General features: G+C 36.0%; 1 protein-coding gene across 1 annotated transcript; it reads left to right on the top strand.

Moving 5' to 3' along the window:
• The first annotated feature begins 19442 nt into the window (after positions 1 to 19442).
• On the top strand, positions 19443 to 19814 carry LOC110632683 (uncharacterized). Its single transcript, XM_021780995.2, has one exon. It carries the CDS (start codon positions 19443 to 19445, stop codon positions 19812 to 19814), a length of 372 nt encoding a protein of 123 aa, XP_021636687.2.
• Positions 19815 to 20179: the final 365 nt, after the last annotated feature.

Genomic DNA, 20179 nt, shown 5'->3' with positions numbered 1-20179 from the left:
TGATTTTAATTTTCAGCATTTTTAAATTCTTGTTATTAACCTCTGGGTTCAATACCCAAGTTGATTTTAACTTTTAGCATTTTAATTTCCTGTTATCAACCTTTGGTTCTTAGATCCAAGTTGATTTTAATTTTTAGCATTTTATATTCCCGTCATCAACCTCTGGTTCCTAGATCCAAGTTGATTTTAATTTTTAGCATTTTAAATTCTCATCATCAACCTCTGGTTCCTAGATCCAAGTTGATTCTAATTTTTAGCATTTAATTATCTATCATTAACCTCTGGTTCCTGGATCCAATTTGATTTTAATTTTCAGCATTTTAAATCCCTGCCATTAACCTCTGGTTCCTAGATCCAAGTTGATTTTAATTTTTAGCATTTAATTTCCTATTCAAGTTGAATTTTCATTTCCAGCATTTAATTCCCACCATAAACCTGTGGGTTTAATACCCAAGTTGATTCTAATTTTCATCATTTAATTTCCTATTGATTTTTGGTTCTAATGTCCTAATCACTCAAAATATGGTTCTGAATCTTTACATGATTCCTATACAAGAGAATTTCATTCTCTTTAATAGAAATTATGTAAAGAGGGACAGCTACAGACACCATATTTTGGCCTACCTTCAAATGCAAGGACCTTTTTTTTTTTCAAATTGAAACTTTATTATCCATTCTCGACCAATGTCCCGATCACTAGGTAGCTTTTCCAAACTTACCGATTGCTCGTCCCTGGAACGAATCGATCTCACACTCAAGTTAGATTGCTTTCCGATCTCTTGGTCTTTATCAGATGAGTTCGAGTCAACATTGGGTCTCCAGACCATCCAATCTTGCCTACTGATATTCTTCGATCTCTCTGTATAAATATTGCAAAACTTCATTTGGCTAATATTGTGATCGGGCTTCTCGCTTGAATGCCCCAGATATTCCTTAAAATGAAGTTAAGGTTTCTATTTTGTCTAATAATGGTTCTGACCTTAAAAGTTCAAATCAATGTCAAATCTCTACAATTCTAATATTTTAAAATTTCATCCGGTATTTGGTTATGACTTAGTCCGATCTCATGTTCACGTATAATGTTTTTCTAATCTCTTATCTTCTAATTAATAGTCGTTTTCAAGTTTAATATTTAACTACATTCAATCAATTAAATACTCAGACAATTTGGTTTGGACCCTTTCCGATCTCATCAAGAAATTAAACAAAAAAAAACTTCAATTCATTTCGAAATAAAATGTACAAGTCATTCGGCAGGAGGGTCTCCCCCAGCCTACTCCTCGGGTACATGATCATTTCTCTCATCCTCTCTCTCTCTCTCGGGCTCCTTCTCACTCTCCTCCTCACCCCTAGGGATAAGATCCACCATCCAAGAGAAATCTTGCTCAGAATAGCGCCTTACAAGCTTGGCCAGAAGATCGCCATGCACATTCACATAAGCACCAGCTTCCCTCGTCATGGCCTCTTCTTCTTTCACTCTGATCTCCTCGGTAAAGCGAGTGACATCGACAGTGTGGCAGGCTTGAGCTTCTTCCAGTACCCGCTCCAGTTTGGCTATCCTATCCTCATAAGATTTTGTCTGACCCTCAATCTCAGCGATGTAGTCCTGGGCAGACGAAAGTTGGGATTTGGTGAAAGCCGCGTCCTCGACCGCCTTCAGAATTTCCTGTCTCAAGAGATTAGCCTTTTCTCTGATTATATGTTGATTCATAAGGCTCTCTATGCTCAAGCTCATCGTCTGAGCCAGGAGATCGTTAATGCTATTCGGAGTCAGCCTATTCTAATCATCCTAGGATTCCCCCGAATCGAGCGATTCTTCTCTAGTGAGTAGATGAGGACCTGGGCATTGCGAGAGAGGGTCTTTACAGCAGGTTGGGAAGGCCTTCCCTCTGCACTTGAAGAAAATGGTAGAGGTGGCGGTTCATCCCATCGAGGAGGGGAAGGAGCGATCTCTACCTCTAGGATTGGCTGTCCCAAAGGTCGGGACGAAGAGCCCGACACTTCTACTGAGTCTCGCCCTGGCGTCTGGGATGCCACAGTAATCTTCATTTCTCACACTTTTCGAGCGACCTCTCTTTTTCGCTTGCGGCTCTCTTTCGTGCCCTCGCCTCCAGCCATACCTGCACGAAAAATAAGTTAGTGAGATCACCTAAGTCAGGAGGCTAAAGATTTAGGTTATACTAATCCCGAGCTCGAGGTCAGAGAGCTGCAGCTCATAATCTTCATTAGTGATCATCTGCATTAGCCACCACTTTAGTTCGGCCATAACTGCATCTAGGCATGAATACTTGTGAGTGGCCGCCTGATCCTTCAATTCCTTTACCATGATGTCCTCATCTCTATTTAGGGTGATCTTCTTTGGAACTGAAGGGACCACGTACTGCCAATTGCTTGGGATACCCTCAAAGCCGTTCAGAATCTTACTCCTTAAAATAAAGAACTGGTTCTTCCAATTCTTCAGCGAAGAAGGGAGATCTGTAAAAAGCCCATAATGTGGTTTGGCTTGGAAGAACCAATACTTGTCATCCTTTCGTCGAGTGAGCCAATGCAACTCAACAAAAACATTTGTTGTAGGCTCGAGCTTTTTAGCTCGGCATAATCCTCTAAAAGCCACCAGAATCCGCCATGAGTTTGGGTGCACTTGGGCTATGCATACGTGATGGAACTTCAGAACGACTTTAAAGAAATCGTCTACGGGAAATCGAAGCCCGGCCTTCAATTATTCTTCATATACCATGATCACATCGTTCTCTTCAAAGAAATGATAAGCTCAAAGATCGCCATGACATCTGATAAGCTCAAAGGAGTCAGTCCGAAGGTTGTACTCTTGACTAATGGGCTGCAGATTGATTTCCTTGAGGACTGATGGCAACTCATCCACGGGTAGGTTTTCTTTCCCTGAAGAAGATGCTTGTTATGATTGGGCCACCCGACCATGGGCTAAAACAGAGGTTGTAGAAGGTTCAAGTCGCCCACTCAGCCTAACCACCTCAACTTCGTCCGACAACCACGAGATATGAATGGAGGGAGGACTAGTAGCTCTCTGACCATCGGTACCACTCATTTTCAGAAAATAAAAATAAATTAACCGAGAAAAGATCAAAACCCTTATCGGAGTACAAATCGGTGCCTAAAAACTTTAAAAGATGAAAGGAAGTGCTGAGATTGCTAGGGGAAGGTCTAAAAATGACATAAGGAAACAAGTGACTCACCTTTCCCCCTATTTATACCCGTCTGAGCATTAAATGCTCACGAACTCCCAAGGGACGCATCAGTTAGCAGAACCGGGCCACCTCTTTGACACATCGTAAGAAGGTTCCAGAAACATAATAAAAAATCGCATAAATGAGATCGGTTAACTAAGGTCATCGAATTAAACAAATTTCCAAACCCACAGATCATTGAATGGTGATTCGTCTAAGGATAAGATCGGGTACACTTATCAGAGATCGTAAAAATAACTAATGCAATAACAAAACAAAAAACATTCAAATCAAAATTTCATTTCATTTCCAAAAGATCGGATTATATCATTTGAGTGATCTCAAAAGATCGGATTACATCATTTGGGCGATCTCAACAGATCTGATTACGTCATTTGGGTGACCTCAAAAGATCGGATTACATCATTTGGGCGACCTCTCAAAATCAGCACTACATTCTACCTAGCTTAAGACTACTCCAAAGCCTAGAATGCTGGCCTATGTCAAAGCCTAGTCTTGTGGCTGAATCAAAAGATGTGTTTGATCACAAAGCCAGCCACAAACATTGGATAGATGTGCAGCTCAGATAGGGTGACTATGACTCTCATGATATTGAGCGGAGTCATCGCCAATGTCATTGACCAGAACCGAGCTGCAGTTAGGATGCTCGATATGGTTAGAAGCCAAATGAACTTCAAGAGGCAATCACTAACATCAAGATTGAAATTAGCAGTCCTCTTGTTCAAGATCGTTCTACCGATTATACCGATAGACTGATTCGAGATCAGCACGGCCATCACTTTCGATCTTGATTGGTAAATTAGTCCGGTTCCCTCACTGTCATTAAGTGACGTTCTCATAGCTCTCCGATTGCCGAGGTCATAAATTTTCAGGCGAGGGGCGAAGGAAACAGTAAAAAAAAGATCAAAAGGGCCATCATAATTAGAATTATCACCGAAAAACCTAGAATTGGGGAAGGGGTGCATTGAAAATAAACTAGAAAAGGAAAAGTGAAGTGTGAAGGTGATTTCTAGTTGCTGCATATATATAGGTGAAGGAACGGAAGCGTGAAAAACACAATATTATACCATTGAATTCAAAAATTTTCACCTAGGGTCACATGCACCATGCAAGATTTATTTTTATCTATTTGATTTCAATGATAAACAACATATTAAAACTCTTTTAATATGTTTTTGGATCTTTATTTGCCATTTAAGATTTTAAAATTAATCAGATTAATTTTAGAACCCTAGATTAAATCAAGAACGATTACACTAACCTCTTGATGTGCCGCAGCGCCTTTGAGATTCGTCTTCGTGACACCGGATGTTGTCCTCTAGCTTGTCCACACCAAGAACACCTATGGCAGCCCTTGAACAGCTTCTAAAGCCTTTTCTATTAATTAGAAATTCAAGTTCTGCCTTTTAAGAGATTAGAGATGCAAACAGGACACTAGAAACAATTTCTAGTGTTCTTAATTCAAGAGATTGATGGCTAATCTCTTTGAATTGATGAGAGATGAAGAGAAATAGCTGGAGAGGCTCAAAGTGGCGTGACATATGAGAGGAGAGGCTGCTGGTTGTGTTTTTCTTTTCATAACCCCACTTAAATAGCTAGGTTAACACATTAAACCCTAGCCACATGTCACCTTTTGATTAGCTCTAGGTTTAAGTGACCCAATCACATTGTGCCAAGTGTCAAACCTATATTTAATCTTGATTTTAATCATCTTACATGATTAAAAATATTTGGCAAGCTTATGTGTTATGCCATGTGTCACCATCTCATGGTGCCACGTGTCACACTGCAAAATGACCAAAATGCCCTGTGTCTTAATTTTGAGTTCTTAACCCAAAATAATTATTTTCTTCTTCTAATTAATTTATATCAAATATAAATTAATTAATTAATCTCTATTAATTAATTTCTCATCAATTAAATTCATATTTAAACACTTTAAATATAAATTTAATTTATACTACACATCCAATAATCTAGATTTGGTTTCAAGTCATGCTAGGGACTTTGCAATTTTATTGCAAACCAAATCTATTTAATTAATCAATTAAACTCTTTAATTAATTAATTAAATCATATTTAAATAGGTGATAACTTGTGTATGTGTGTGACTTACTAGGCTCATCACTAATTGGCAATGAGACATGATATCAACTCTTAATATCATCGTAACTCTTTCTTACCATAAATGATTTCTCTAAATCATTTTATGAACCTCATAGACCATGGTTAACACCTAGCATAGCATGCCATGGCCACCCAATTAGTAATAAGATTTACCTTAAATGAACCTATAATCATATGTTACCATGCACTAGAATCTCTTACAAAATCCCAACTCAAGCCGAGTCATGGTTTATGTCAAACTCCATTTGCTATGAATATTATGTTCTCTTTAATTCCAGTTCTTGATTAAAAGATTTTTCTCATCGTAAACTCTTTCTCAATAAATCTATCTGTCTGGCCAGAACTTGAAACATCAAGAACAATTAAATGAACATAGGATTTTATCTCTATTTACTTAGAGGAACAGATTCCATCTTGATCAACACCTACCTCCATATATAACTAGCAGAGCCAACACATGCCCATATACCCATACATAGTACAAGTATGAAAGCGATCAAACTCAAACTACCTATATACAAGATAACATGCTATCTCGTGTCTAAAGATTATATGCATCGATATGATTTATGACAAAACATTGACAAGAGTAAACTCCATGTGCTTGTCATAAGTGTCACTGGTTCGACCTACTTATCATTTATAAGTGCCTATCATGTTTGTTATATGGCATGAGACTCACCATTCCATCTTATTTATATCTCATATAAATAACTTGGGAACAAACATGAATACAATCTTTCTGGATAAGTCATGTCATTATTATGAAGTATCCTCGATTGTGAACCTATTTATGATACTTTGTGCTAGAAATATTGTCACTCATATTCTTAACAACTTAAGAATAATATTTCTAACAAAATATCAATGGACCTTTTCTATTACACATAAATATATTATGTAAACGGAAAAGTGGAAATGCCTTTTATTAATAAAATATATACAAGATACATACTAAATGATATGCTATAGGGCATACTACTAACAATCTCCCACTAGCACTAGAGCCATTCATTACAATACCTTAGACCCATCTTCTCAAGATGTCACTAATCGAGCTTGTGACAAAGGCTTAGTGAATGGATCACCTGAATTTTTCACCGATGTTATTTTTCTGCATGGCTATATCGCTTTGCCCAACTATATGTCCGATAATGTGGTAGTGCCTTTCTATGTGTTTGGATTTTGGTGAGACCTTAGTTCCTTAGCTCAGATGATCGCTCCATTATTGTCACAATGTAGTGGAACGACTCAATGGAAGGAACTACTGTAAGTTCTCACACGAACTTCTTTATCCAAACTTCCTTTGCGATCTCGATGCAAGAATATACTCGACCTCGAGTGGAATCTGCAATCGTGCTCGCTTGGAACTCTTCCAACCGATCGCACCTCCATTACAAATGAACACATATCTAGAGGTAGACTTTCTATCATCGATATCCGATTGGAAATCGAATCGATATAACCATCCAATTGCAAATCTCCACTCCATAAATCAAGAATAAATCCTTAGTTCTTCTCAAGTACTTAAGGATATTCTTGTGACTATCCGATGTTCCAAACCTGGATTGGATTGATACTTGCTAGTCAAACTAACAGATATGCGATATCCGCCTAGTACACAACATTGCATACATTAAACTTCCAATAGCCAAGCATATGGAATCTCGCCATCTTATCTCTTTCTTCGTGTCTTTGGAGACATCTCTTTAGAAAGGTGGATACCATGTCTCACTTGTAACAATCCTCTCTTGGAATCAAGCATGTTAAACCTCTTTAACACCTTTTCCAAGTATAGACTTTGGGATAAACCAATTATTCTTTCGCTCTATCTCTATAGATGCGAATCCCAAGAATATAGGTTGCCTCCCCTAAGTCTTTCATGGAGAATGTATTTGACAACCATACCTTTATAGTCGTCAACATACCGTATCATTACCCATCAACGATGTCATCCACATATAAGACAAGGAAAGTGATAGCACTGTCACTAACCTTCTTATATACACATGACTCATCCTCATTTTTGATAATACCCAAAGAATTAATGGCTGCATCGAAACGGATGTTCCAACTCCTAGAAGCATGTTTCAAACCATAAATGGATCGCTTTAGCTGGCATCCCTTGTAACCATCTTGAGATGAAACTCACCGAGGTTGTTCCATGAAAATGTTTTCTTCAATGTATCCATTGAGAAAAGTCGCTTTGACATCCATCCGCCAAATCTCATAATCATAGTATGCAACTATTGCTAATAAAATCCTAATTGATTTAAGCATGGCAACAAAGTAGAAAGTCTCCTCATAGTCTATTCCTTGCCTTTGGCGAAACCCTTTCGCTACTAGCCTTGCCTTATAGGTCTCTACCTTTCCATCAGAACCAATTTTCTTCTTGAAAACCCATTTGTTCCCTATAGGTACAATACCTTCAGGTGGGTCAACAAGATCCCAAACTTGATTCTTATACATGGAATCAATCTCGAATTTCATAGCATCAATCCATTTTGAAGAGTCTATATCTGATATAGCTTCTTCATAGGTAAGTGGATCATCTCCATGATCTACTTCTTCATGAGTAGACAACTCTTGTTCTTCTTCATGAAGAAAACCATATCTCACTGCTGGGTGAGATACCCTGGTTGTTCTACGAGGAACAGCTGTAGATGTTTCATCAACGGGTATAGGTTGACTAGATGGATCTATATCCATCTGATCTGTTGGTTGGTCAGAATTTTAAAATTCTAACTCTATTTGCCTTCCTTTGCCTCCTTCTTGGACAAATTGTTGTTCAAGAAATGTGGCATCTCTACTTATCACAACCTTTTGTGAAGTAGGCAAATAAAAATAATATCCAAAACTATCTTTTGGATATCCAACAAATCGACCTTTTTCTGATCTGGTCTCCAATTTATCAGTGTTCAGCTTTTTGATATAAGCTGGACAACCCCAAATCTTAACATGCTTAAGACTTGGTTTTCTTCCATGCCATATCTCATAAGGTGTGGAAGAAACTGATTTTGATGGAATCCTATTCAGAATATATAAAGCTGATTCTAATGCAAATCCCCAAAAGGAGATTGGCATATCAGTATAGCTCATCATACTACGTACCATATCTAATAGGTACGATTTCTCCTTCGGATACACCATTCAAATGTGGCGTTCTGGAGAGTCGGTGAGAAACAATGCCATGCTCTCTCAAGTATTCATCAAATTCGACTCAAATATTCACCTCCACGATCTGATCGAAGAGCTTTAATATTTTTTCCTGTTTGATTTACTACTTCAGATTTAAATTCCTTAAACTTTTCAAAGGATTCATGTTTGTATTTCATCAAATACAAATACCCAAACCTTGATTTATCATCAGTAAAGGTAATAAAATAATGAAAGCCCCCTCTAGCCATTTCTTTAAATGGACCACATACATCACTATGTATTAGCTCCAAAATATTTTCAGCTCTTAGCCCTTGTCCAACAAAGGGTGATGTAGTCATTTTGCCCTGAAGGCAAGATTCACAAGTTGGAGTAGGCTCAGAGCCCAATGAGGATAGAATCCCCATTTTCTCCAATTTTGCAATCCTATCTTCTGCAACATGACATAACCTTAAGTGCCAAATATATTTTGAACTTGAGTTGGTTTTCACCATGGCATTGCATTCATTTAGATTGCTACACTCTGGCTAGTGGAAACACTTTCTTACTGGCAATGGAAACACTTTCCTGTTAGCAATGGAAACACTTTCCTGTTGGCAGTGGAAACACTTTCCTTTGCCTCCATCAGCTTTAGTCTTACTTTTCTGTTTAGCTATTTTCTTGGAAGGACCAGGAATCTGAGGTTTCTTTTTCTTATTGCCCTTCTTCTTGTTGGACTTTCCAGTGGAAGAAGATGCAACCAAAGCTACCTCTTTTCCTTTATTGCCCAGCATATTCTTTTGGGCAATAACTAGCATGTTGAGTAAACCAGCTAAGGTGCATTCCTATTTAGTCATATGGAAATTTGTCACAAAATTCCCAAAAGACTCAGGAAGGGACTGAAGGATCAAATCCGTTTGTAGTTGGAAATCCATGTTGAAGTCAAGATGTTCCAACTGCTCAATCAGCCGAATCATCTTGTGGACATGATCCCCAACATTCTGTCCCTCAGACATCCTCATACGGAATAACTGTTTAGATATCTCATACCTAGCATTCCTTATTTTCTCAGCATACAAATCTTGTAGGTGAAGGAGGATCTCACTAGCACTCTGCATGTTCTCATGTTGCTTCTGTAACTCATTACTCATGGAAGCAAGCATGTAATACTTAGCTCTCATATCATGCTCCTTCCACTTGTCCAAAGTATCATGTTCCTCTTGTGTGGCCTCTGGAGGTAAGGGACCAGGAACATTTGAATATAGAACATATCCTATATGTTCAAGGTTCAGGACAAGTTTCAAATTTCTTAGCCAATCAGATGATTAGGTCCTGTCAACTGTTGTGATCAAGTATGCTTGCAAGGATATTGGATGGTGGTGGTTGTTACGTGCTCATTATTATCAGAAAATTAATTGCAGAAATAACCAGATTAATTAGTAAATGTATCATGTAATTAATCAAATATGATTATGGTCTTTTAATCAAATTGGTCCTCCCACTAACTTAGCGAATCCTACACTTCCAAAGTAGAAAACGGAAATCCTAGTTGGATGGATTTCTAGTGGGTGATTGAATTCTTATAATTCTATTGATCATCCTCGGTACATCCATTATTGGAATTACAATAAACTATAAGTGAGCAACTCCTTGCCCATCACATCTCATGTGAGGTTCAATCCTTTGCTAGCCCCTAATGCTCAAAATCTGGTACATCCAATATTGACTTATCTTGCATTAGTTAAGTTGATCCCATTGAGCGATAATTATGCAAATAATTTTAATGTCCTCAGGTACATCCAATATTGGCCACCAAACCATTTACATATTTACAACATCTCATGCTTAACAATTATTCTTAAGAAAATCTCTTAAATTAATTGCATCTCATGCAACTATTTAAAATTTCTTAAAATAATTGCCCCAATGGAGGGCTTATGTTATAATTACTTTAATTATAGCATTTCCAACTTAATCATTTGTTTGGAAGATTTTATAGCCATCCTAATTATTATTAAGGTCTCACTTTGCACATTATCCATTTAGCATGCATATATCATATAATTGCATACATTCCCATACATCTCATGCATTCATGGATAATCAGTAAATATGGTATGATCATGGACTTTCTAAGGGATTCAATTGAGCCACCAAGAATTGAATCAGGGCATTCTAGGTGCATTTCATTCATTCATTTTACAAGAGTTGCTGAAGGAGTACATAATCAACACTTGATATTGAATTCCTCCCACTGGTCCCACCAATGCTCTTGACCTCCTTGAACTTCTTGCAATCCAATATTACATAGTAATCCTTGGCATACCAAGGCGAATTTACAAGAACTTAAATAAATGAAATTACAACCCAAAAGTATTACAAACTTAATAATACATGCCCAAAATAAATTAAAATAAATTAATTAATTTACAATCCCAAAGAAACATAAAAGAAATAAATCCAATCACATTGGTCTTTTATAGTCCATGATCATCCATCATGCATATCACTATTTAACAATTAAATAAAACATACATACTTAAATTAAATTGAATATCTCATATTCAACTTAAAAATCCAGATTTGAATATGATTCAAATAAATTTAAAAATTCAGATTTGAATCTCATTCAAACAAATTTAAAAATTCAGATTTGAATCACATTCAAACAACTTCAAAAATTCAGATTTGAATCACATTCAAACATTTTTTAAAAAATCAGATTTGAATCACATTCAAATATTTTTTAAAAAATCAGATCTGAATTTTATTGAATCAATTTTAAAAAATCAGATTTAAATATGATTCAAACAACTTTAAAAATTCAGATTTGAATCACATTCAAACAACTTTTAAAATTTAGATTTGAATCACATTCAAACAATTTTTAAAATTCTGATTTGAATCATAATTTAATTGTGTGATTAAAACAACTAATTAAACACTTTAATTAGTCAAAGAATAGGCCTTAGATCATACAACAATTGCAGAATTAAAAGCCAAACCTTGAACCACCCAAGGAACCATTGTTGCCGCCACCAATGGTGGCTTCACCATGTGTGCCGCCACACCTCATGATCCAACCAGCAATGAATCTCTTGATCTCATGATCAAACACACAATTAAATTATATAATCAACAATCTAAATGGCAAATATAGTGGCTCTGATACCAATTGAAGGAACGGAAGCGTGAAAAACACAATATTATACCATTGAATTCAAAAATTTTCACCTAAGGTCACATGCACCATGCAAGATTTATTTTTATCTATTTGATTTCAATGATAAACAACATATTAAAACTCTTTTAATATGTTTTTGGATCTGTATTTGCCATTTAAGATTTTAAAATTAATCAGATTAATTTTAGAACCTAGATTAAATCAAGAACGATTACACTAACCTCTTGATGTGCCGTGTCTGCGCCTTTGAGATCGTCTTGAGGACACCGGATGTTGTCCCTCTAGCTTGTCCACACCAAGAACACCTATGGCAGCCCTTGAACAGCTTCTAAAGCCTTTTCTATTAATTAGAAATTCAAGTTCTGCCTTTTAAGAGATTAGAGATGCAAGCAGACACTAGAAACAATTTCTAGTGTTCTTAATTCAAGAGATTGATGGCTAATCTCTTTGAATTGATGAGAGATGAAGAGAAATAGCTGGAGGCTCAAAGTGGCGTGACATATGAGAGGAGGCTGCTGGTTGTGTTTGCTTTTCATAACCCCACTTAAATAGCTAGGTTAACACATTAAACCCTAGCCACATGTCACCTTTTGATTAGCTCTAGGTTTAAGTGACCCAATCACATTGTGCCAAGTGTCAAACCTATATTTAATCTTGATTTTAATCATCTTACATGATTAAAAATATTTGGCAAGCTTATGTGTTATGCCATGTGTCACCATCTCATGGTGCCACGTGTCACAAAATGACCAAAATGCCCTGTGTCTTAATTTTGAGTTCTTAACCCAAAATAATTATTTTCTTCTTCTAATTAATTTATATCAAATATAAATTAATTAATTAATCTCTATTAATTAATTTCTCATCAATTAAATTCATATTTAAACACTTTAAATATAAATTTAATTTATACTACACATCCAATAATCTAGATTTGGTTTCAAGTCATGCTAGGGACTTTGCAATTTTATTGCAAACCAAATCTATTTAATTAATCAATTAAACTCTTTAATTAATTAATTAAATCATATTTAAATAGGTGATAACTTGTGTATGTGTGTGACTTACTAGGCTCATCACTAATTGGCAATGAGACATGATATCAACTCTTAATATCATCAGAACTCTTTCTTACCATAAATGATTTCTCTAAATCATTTTATGAACCTCATAGACCATGGTTAACACCTAGCATAGCATGCCATGGCCACCCAATTAGTAATAAGATTTACCTTAAATGAACCTATAATCATATGTTACCATGCACTAGAATCTCTCTGTTACAAAATCCCAACTCAAGCTGGAGTCATGGTTTATGTCAAACTCCATTTGCTATGAATATTATGTTCTCTTTTAATTCCAGTTCTTGATTAAAAGATTTTTCTCATCAGAAACTCTTTTCTGATTAAATCTATTTGTCTTGGCCAGGAACTTGAAATATCAAGAACAATTAAATGAACATAGGATTTTATCCCTATTTACTCAGAGGAACAGATTCCATCTTGATCAACACCTACCTCCATATATAACGAGTAGGAGCCAACACATGCCCATATACCCATACACAGTACAAGTATGAAAGCAGTATCAAACTCAAACCACCTATATACAAGATAATTGTGCTATCTTAGGTCTAAAGATTATATGCACTGATATGATTTATGACAATACATTGACAAGAGTAAACTCCATGTGCTTGTCATAAGTGTCACTGGTTCGACCTACTTATCATGTATAAGTGCCTATCATGTTTGTCATATGGCATGAGACTCACCATTCCATCTTATTTATATCTCATATAAATAACTTGGGAACAAACATGAATACAATCTTTCTGGATAAGTCATGTCCTTATTATGAAGTATCCTCGATTGTGAACCTATTTATGATACTTTGTGCTAGAAATATTGTCACTCATATTCTTAACAACTTAAGAATAATATTTCTAACAAAATATCAATGGACCTTTTCTATTACACATAAATATATTATGTAAACGGAAAAGTGGAAATGCCTTTTATTAATAAAATATATACAAGATACATACTAAATGATATGCTCTAGGGCATACTACTAACAATAGGGCCTTGGCATTTATTGCATACAGAACTCGAAGCGGATGCATCGGTAACTGAACAATTTATTGCATTGACCAATGCAAGTTAGATAGAGAGGAAGGATTCGGAATGAGAGAGATGGGGAAATAAGAGGGGACTCGATGCAAGAGATAGAGATTGGAATAATGACCCCAAAAGGGGATGGTCATAATGGGAAGATCAGAAGAAACAGGAGACGACCTATAGAGATCGGAAGAAAGAAGGAATGACCTATAGAGATCGAAGAAAGCAGAGGGGTTAAATAACTTCCAATTAACTCTCTTCATTGTCAGAACCGAGTTAGTTAAAACATTGTAGGCATGATCAGATCCTCACCACACATCTCATTTGCAAGGACGCCCACCTAGTTGCCAGATGCCAAAACAGTTAAAGCAGTCATGTACATTTCGATCTCCACCGTTGATCATAATCATAAGGATGGATCAGGAGCCCTCGGATCAAAAAGCAGATGATAGATTCAGCACTTTTTATTCTCAACCTTTGGATCCATTTCGTAAAGGCAAGACCCTGGACCATTGGATTAAAAAGAGAAAGGACGGATATTCTAATTAGAATCTCGACCCTTCATTTTGATTCTCTTTAATTCTCAGACATTAGATTATGTCCTTTTGAATCTAAGCCTTCCGTCTCCCCCCTGGCAAGATCCTGACCCTTCATTATGGGTACCCGTTCCCTATAAATACCTACATGCAACACTATAGAAAGAAAAAGGTGGTGATTATCATGGAAAGAATCTGGATTTTGATTCAGTCTTGCCATTTTGAGCTTTCGAAGTATTGAGAAACTTTAGAAACTAGTTTTCTGAAGTATTTCACTAAAAGGAGCTCTGAACCCTGAGATTTTCATTTTCAGTACCTATGCACACCCTCTGAAACCTTCTTCATTCCGCCTCATTCCCACCACTCTAGTATCTGTGCATTATCTTCAAAGTTCAACTTTGTTCTGACCTATTACCATTACTTCGGGTAAGTTCGAGTCCTTCGGCCGTTAACTTTCACCTCTGTAAGACTTGTGGATACCAGAGTCAGCTCATCTGTCTCCTCAACTTCCCACAGGTAAGCGTATAAACTGTCATTTTGTCGAATATCCTTATTTTGTTCTCTCTAGTTTTCTTTTAAAATTTTTTTTACATCTAGTCGCACTACATCTCAAAATAGATTATCTAGCTCAATAGTTATTTCCTGTGTCTTCTTTTATTTCATTCGTAAATTCTATTTATCGTCACTTAGTTTTCATTCCCTTTAAGAGTATACATTCAATTCATAGGCAACTGGTAAATACGCTAAAGAATATAGACAGTGGTATTTTAACATGAGAGTTTTGGGTCAGAACAAATGAAAAATGATAAGGAAAGATAGGTGTAACAAAAGGTTGAATAGATTGGAAATAAGAATAGGTCAAATAAACAAGTTATGAGATCGGGCCTTGGAATGAACCCAGGCAAAAAGACAATAGATCGGGAATTAAAATAAGTTCAGATCCCGGGTGAGCAACAAAAGAGATTAGATCAAAGAATTCTGATAAGGCAATCACGTAAAAGATTGGCAAGTAGTTCGGTCTTGCATCCACCATCTAGTTATAAGGTCCTGTAGGCTAGGAAAAGCTTTACACGGGTCTCTTGTGTCCTCGGTACTCTATTCCCACAAAAAGGGGTCAAGAAGGACCCTTTACCAAAATCCTTAGTTCCAAGTTCTTATAAAACACCATTATAATAAACACAATAAGAGTTTGGGGGAGAGTTCTTACCAGAACTCAGCCCAATCTTTAACACAACACACTAAGAGATGAGGGGAGAGTTCTTATCCGAGTTCTCAACTTAAACTCTAATACACTAAGAGATCGGGGGAGAGTTCTTACCCTAGTTCTCAACTTAAACTCTAATACACTAAGAGATCGGGGGAGAGTTCTTACCCGAGTTCTCAACTTAAATTCCTAAAACTAAGAGATCGAGGGAGAGTTCTTACATGAGTTCTCAACTAAATTCCCAACACTAAGAGATTGGGGGAGAGTTCTTACTCGAGTTCTCAATTAAATTCTAACACTAAGAGATCGAGAGAGAGTTCTTACCCGAGTTCTCATTAAATTCTTAACACACTAAGAGTTCGGGGGAGAGTTCTTACTCGAGTTCTCAAATAAAATTCTTAATACACTAAGAGATCGGGGGAGAGTTCTTACCCAAATTTTTAGCCAAAATCTTAATAAATTATGTGGAGATCGAGGGAGAGTTCTTACTCGAAATCCGCTAAAATTTAACAAAACACATTAAGAGATCGGGAGAGAGTTTTTACCCGAATTCTCTTAGCTTAAATCCAAACTAAAATATCATAACTTCAATATTTGAATTAACCCCCAACAAAAATTCATTACACTACTCCTATTCACTAAAGGGTCATCTCATGTACTCGTGTTCTTGGGCAACCCTAAATAGTGAAATATCAAATATTCCTTTTATCCGCACAAAGGATTAACATTATTATTCTAAACCCTAAATTATCAATTTATAAAAAGCATAACTTTAAATCTGTTTACCCTCATTGAGGGACGAGGTGGGGTGCCTAACACCTTCCCCACCCATATACGGACCCCTAACCTAGAATCTCTGTTTTCAAAGTGAATTTTTATTTTTACAAATGATTTTCTTTAATTTCCCTCAAAATTAAAGTGGTAACTCCTTACTTTTCCCACTTCAGGCGACGGCAAAAACCCTTGCGACAATATGGAAAAGAGTGAAACACCTTTTATTTTGTTAGGAAGACCATTTATAAAAATAGCAAGGGCTAAGATTAACACATTTGATGGTAGTGTTTCTTTGGAATTTAATGGTGAAGTTTGCAAATTCAATATTTATGATTCCATGAAATATCAAAGTGATGATAATTCAATATGCCATCTAGATGTTGATTCTTGTGTTCATAATATTATTGATTTTGCTACTAATGATCATTTGAATTTAGAACTTATGCATGGCATTTATCCTAAGAATGCAAAAATTCTAAATGATATTTTTGTGATGAATGCCGAACTAAAGGAGACACTTGAGGATTTACACCCTGCACCACAATTAAAGTATGGACATAGATTCGAAGAGTTACCTATTTCTCATACAAAGCTTTTACCTTCTATTGTGCAGGCACCTCAACTAGAATTAAAACCTCTTCTGGATCACCTCAAATATGTGTACCAAGGAGAAAATGATACACTTCCTGTCATAATCTCTAATAAGCTCACATTGGAGTAAGAGAAAAAGGTGGTTCAAGTTTTGAAAGAGCATAAGAGTGTGATTTGATGGACATTGCTGATATAAAGGGAATAAACCCTTCTACTTGTATGCATAGGATTCTTTTAGAGAAGGATGCCAAACCTGTTCGTGAGGCACAAAGGAGGCTAAATCCTCCTATGATGGAGTTAGTGAAGAAGGAGATATTAAAGCTCCTAGATGCTGGAATAATCTACCCTATTTTTTACTCAAATTGGGTAAGTCCTATTCATGTGGTTGCAAAGAAAATAGGTATTACTATTGTAAAGAATAAGGATAATGAGATGGTACCCACAAGGATCCAGAATGGGTGGAGAGTGTGCATTGATTATGGGAAGTTAAATAATGCCACATGCAAGGATCACTTTCCATTACCATTTATGGATCAAATGCTTAAAAGGTTGGCTAGTAAGTCTTTTTTATTATTTTCCTGATGTATATTCTTGTTATAATTAAATTTTTATTGCACAAAAAATCAACAGAAGACTACTTTTAAATGCCCCTTTGGCACTTTTGCTTATAGGCATATGCCCTTTGGGTTATGTAATGCACCAGCAACTTTTCAAAGATGTATGGTTAGCATATTTTCAGATTATGTAGAATGCATCATAGAGATTTTTATGGATGATTTTACCATATATGGAAACTCTTTTGATGATTGTTTGGCTAACCTTCCATTAGTACTTAAGAGATGTGTGGACACAAACCATATCTTAAACTATAAAAAGTGTCATTTTATGGTTGATTAAGGTATTGTGTTAGGCCATGTAGTTTGGGCCAAGGGACTTGCTATTGATAAATCTAAGATAGATGTCATGAAATCTTTGCCATATCCTACATGTGTTAGAGATGTTAGATCTTTTTTAGGTCATGCTGGATTTTATCGTAGATTTATCAAAGATTTTTCAAAGATTTCTTCACCTTTATGCGCATTGCTTACAAAAGATGTAGTGTTTAATTGTGATTATAAATGTAAGCATGCTTTTGATAGGTTGAAAGAGTGCTTAACTTCTGCCCCTATTATCCAACCTCCTGATTAGAATTTACCTTTTGAGATTATGAGTGATGCTAGTGATTATGTTGTTGGTGCTGTTTTAGGATAAAGAATTGATAAAGCTTCACATGTAATTTACTATGCTTCTAGGACATTAGATGAAGCATAAAAGAACTATTCCACCACTGAAAAGGAGCTTTTTGCTATTGTATTTACTTTAGAAAAGTTTAGATCCTATTTACTTAGTATTAAAGTGAAAATATATTCTGATTATGCAGCTTTGAAATACTTATTGCACAAAAAAGGAGTTTAAACCAAGTCTGATTAGGTGGATATTATTACTTCAAGAATTCAAACTAGAGATTAGAGACAAAAAAAAAAGGGGCTGAGAATAATGTGGCCGACCACCTAAGTAGGCTACCAAAAGAACAAAAGTCTTTGTCCCTACATGAGTTTTTCCTTGAAAAGCATCTTTATACTCTAGAGAGTAAAGTACCATGGTACGTTGATATTGTTAATTACATTATTACTAATACTTTAACCTCTCATTTTGACTAGGGCACAAAAGGATAAGATAAGGAGTGATTCAAAGTGCTAATTCTGGGATGATCCTTATCTATGGAAGCAAAGTGGTGATGGAATAATAAGAAGGTGTGTTATCGAATCTGAATTTCATTCCATTCTTTCCTTTTGTCATGAATTCGAATCTGGTGGACACTTTGGACCATAAAAGACTGCACTTAAAGTAATGGAGAGTGGGTTTTATTAGCCTACGTTGTTTAGAGTTGCATACTTCCATTGTAAGTCATGTGATAAATACCAAAGAATGGGTAACATCTCTTCTAGAGATCAACTAGCTCTTACTAATATCTCTTTTTGTGAATTTTTTAATGTTTGGGGCATTGATTTCATGGGACCCTTTCCCAAATATTTTGGTTATGAATACAAACTTTTAGCAGTTAATTATGTGTCCAAGTGGGTAGAAGCTATTCGCACAAGAAAAGATGATGGTATGATTGTTGTGGAATTTGTTAAAGCTTTTATCTTAAATAGGCATAGAATTCTAAGAGCTCTCATTAGTGATAGAGTTACCCATTTTTGTAATAAAACTATTAAGGCTCTTTTGCAAAAGTATCATGTTTCACATAGGGTATCTATTGCATATCATCCTCAAACTAGTGGACAATCTAAAATTTCAAATAAAAAGATCAAATCCATCTTAGAAAAGACAGTCATTCCTCTTAGGAAAAACTAGAGTTTGAGGTTAAATGATGCATTATAGGCATATAGGATAGCTTATAAAATGCCAATAGGTATGTCACCATATAGGCTAGTTTATGGTAAAGCTTGTCACTTACCTATGGGACTTAAACACAAGGCTTATTGGGCTATAAAATGTTGCAACATGAACATAGATGAATGTGGTACACATAGGAAGTTGCAATTACAAGAACTAGAAGCCATAAGGAATTATGCCTATAAAGATATGATGATTTATAAAGCAAAGACTAAGGCATCCCATGATAGGAGGCTTCGGCCTAAGGAGTTTGAGGTGGGGCAAAGAGTGCTTCTCTACCACTCTAGACTTCGTCTATTTCCTAGTAATCTTCATTCTCACTGGCTTGGTCCTTATATTATTACTAATGTTTATGATTATGTTGTAGTGGAGATTAAGAGCGAAACTACTGAAAAAATGTTCAAAGTTAATGGCCATCATTCGAAACCCTACTATGAAAAATTCCAAGAAGCCACATTTGTGACACCCCTATTTGCATAGCCTGGTATATTTTACTATTTTGGTGTCGGTCCGGACAATTAAGAGGATTAGAACTACATCTAAGACACCTAGTTAAGCCCTGAACACAAATAATTAGTAATTGCCAAATAGTTAAGTATAAAGAAGAAAAACAAAACACAAGAAGTTAAATGAGCCGGGAGTCACAGTGATGGGTGACCTTCTCAGGAATGACTGCGAGGTCAGACTAAACTCAAATTTTGAACTATAAAATGTGATGCCGCGATCCTTAGGACTATTGCGAACACAGTGGAAAAGAGAAAATCACGAAAAAGAATTGTTAAGCAGGTTAAATAATTAGGTCAGGTATCCGAAAGAAATATTGAATAACTAGTAAACCGGATTGG

This window comes from Hevea brasiliensis, chromosome 11 (assembly GCF_030052815.1).
Source record: "Hevea brasiliensis isolate MT/VB/25A 57/8 chromosome 11, ASM3005281v1, whole genome shotgun sequence".
Taxonomy (NCBI): Eukaryota; Viridiplantae; Streptophyta; class Magnoliopsida; order Malpighiales; family Euphorbiaceae; genus Hevea; species Hevea brasiliensis.
This window is presented reverse-complemented; position numbering and strand designations above follow the sequence as displayed.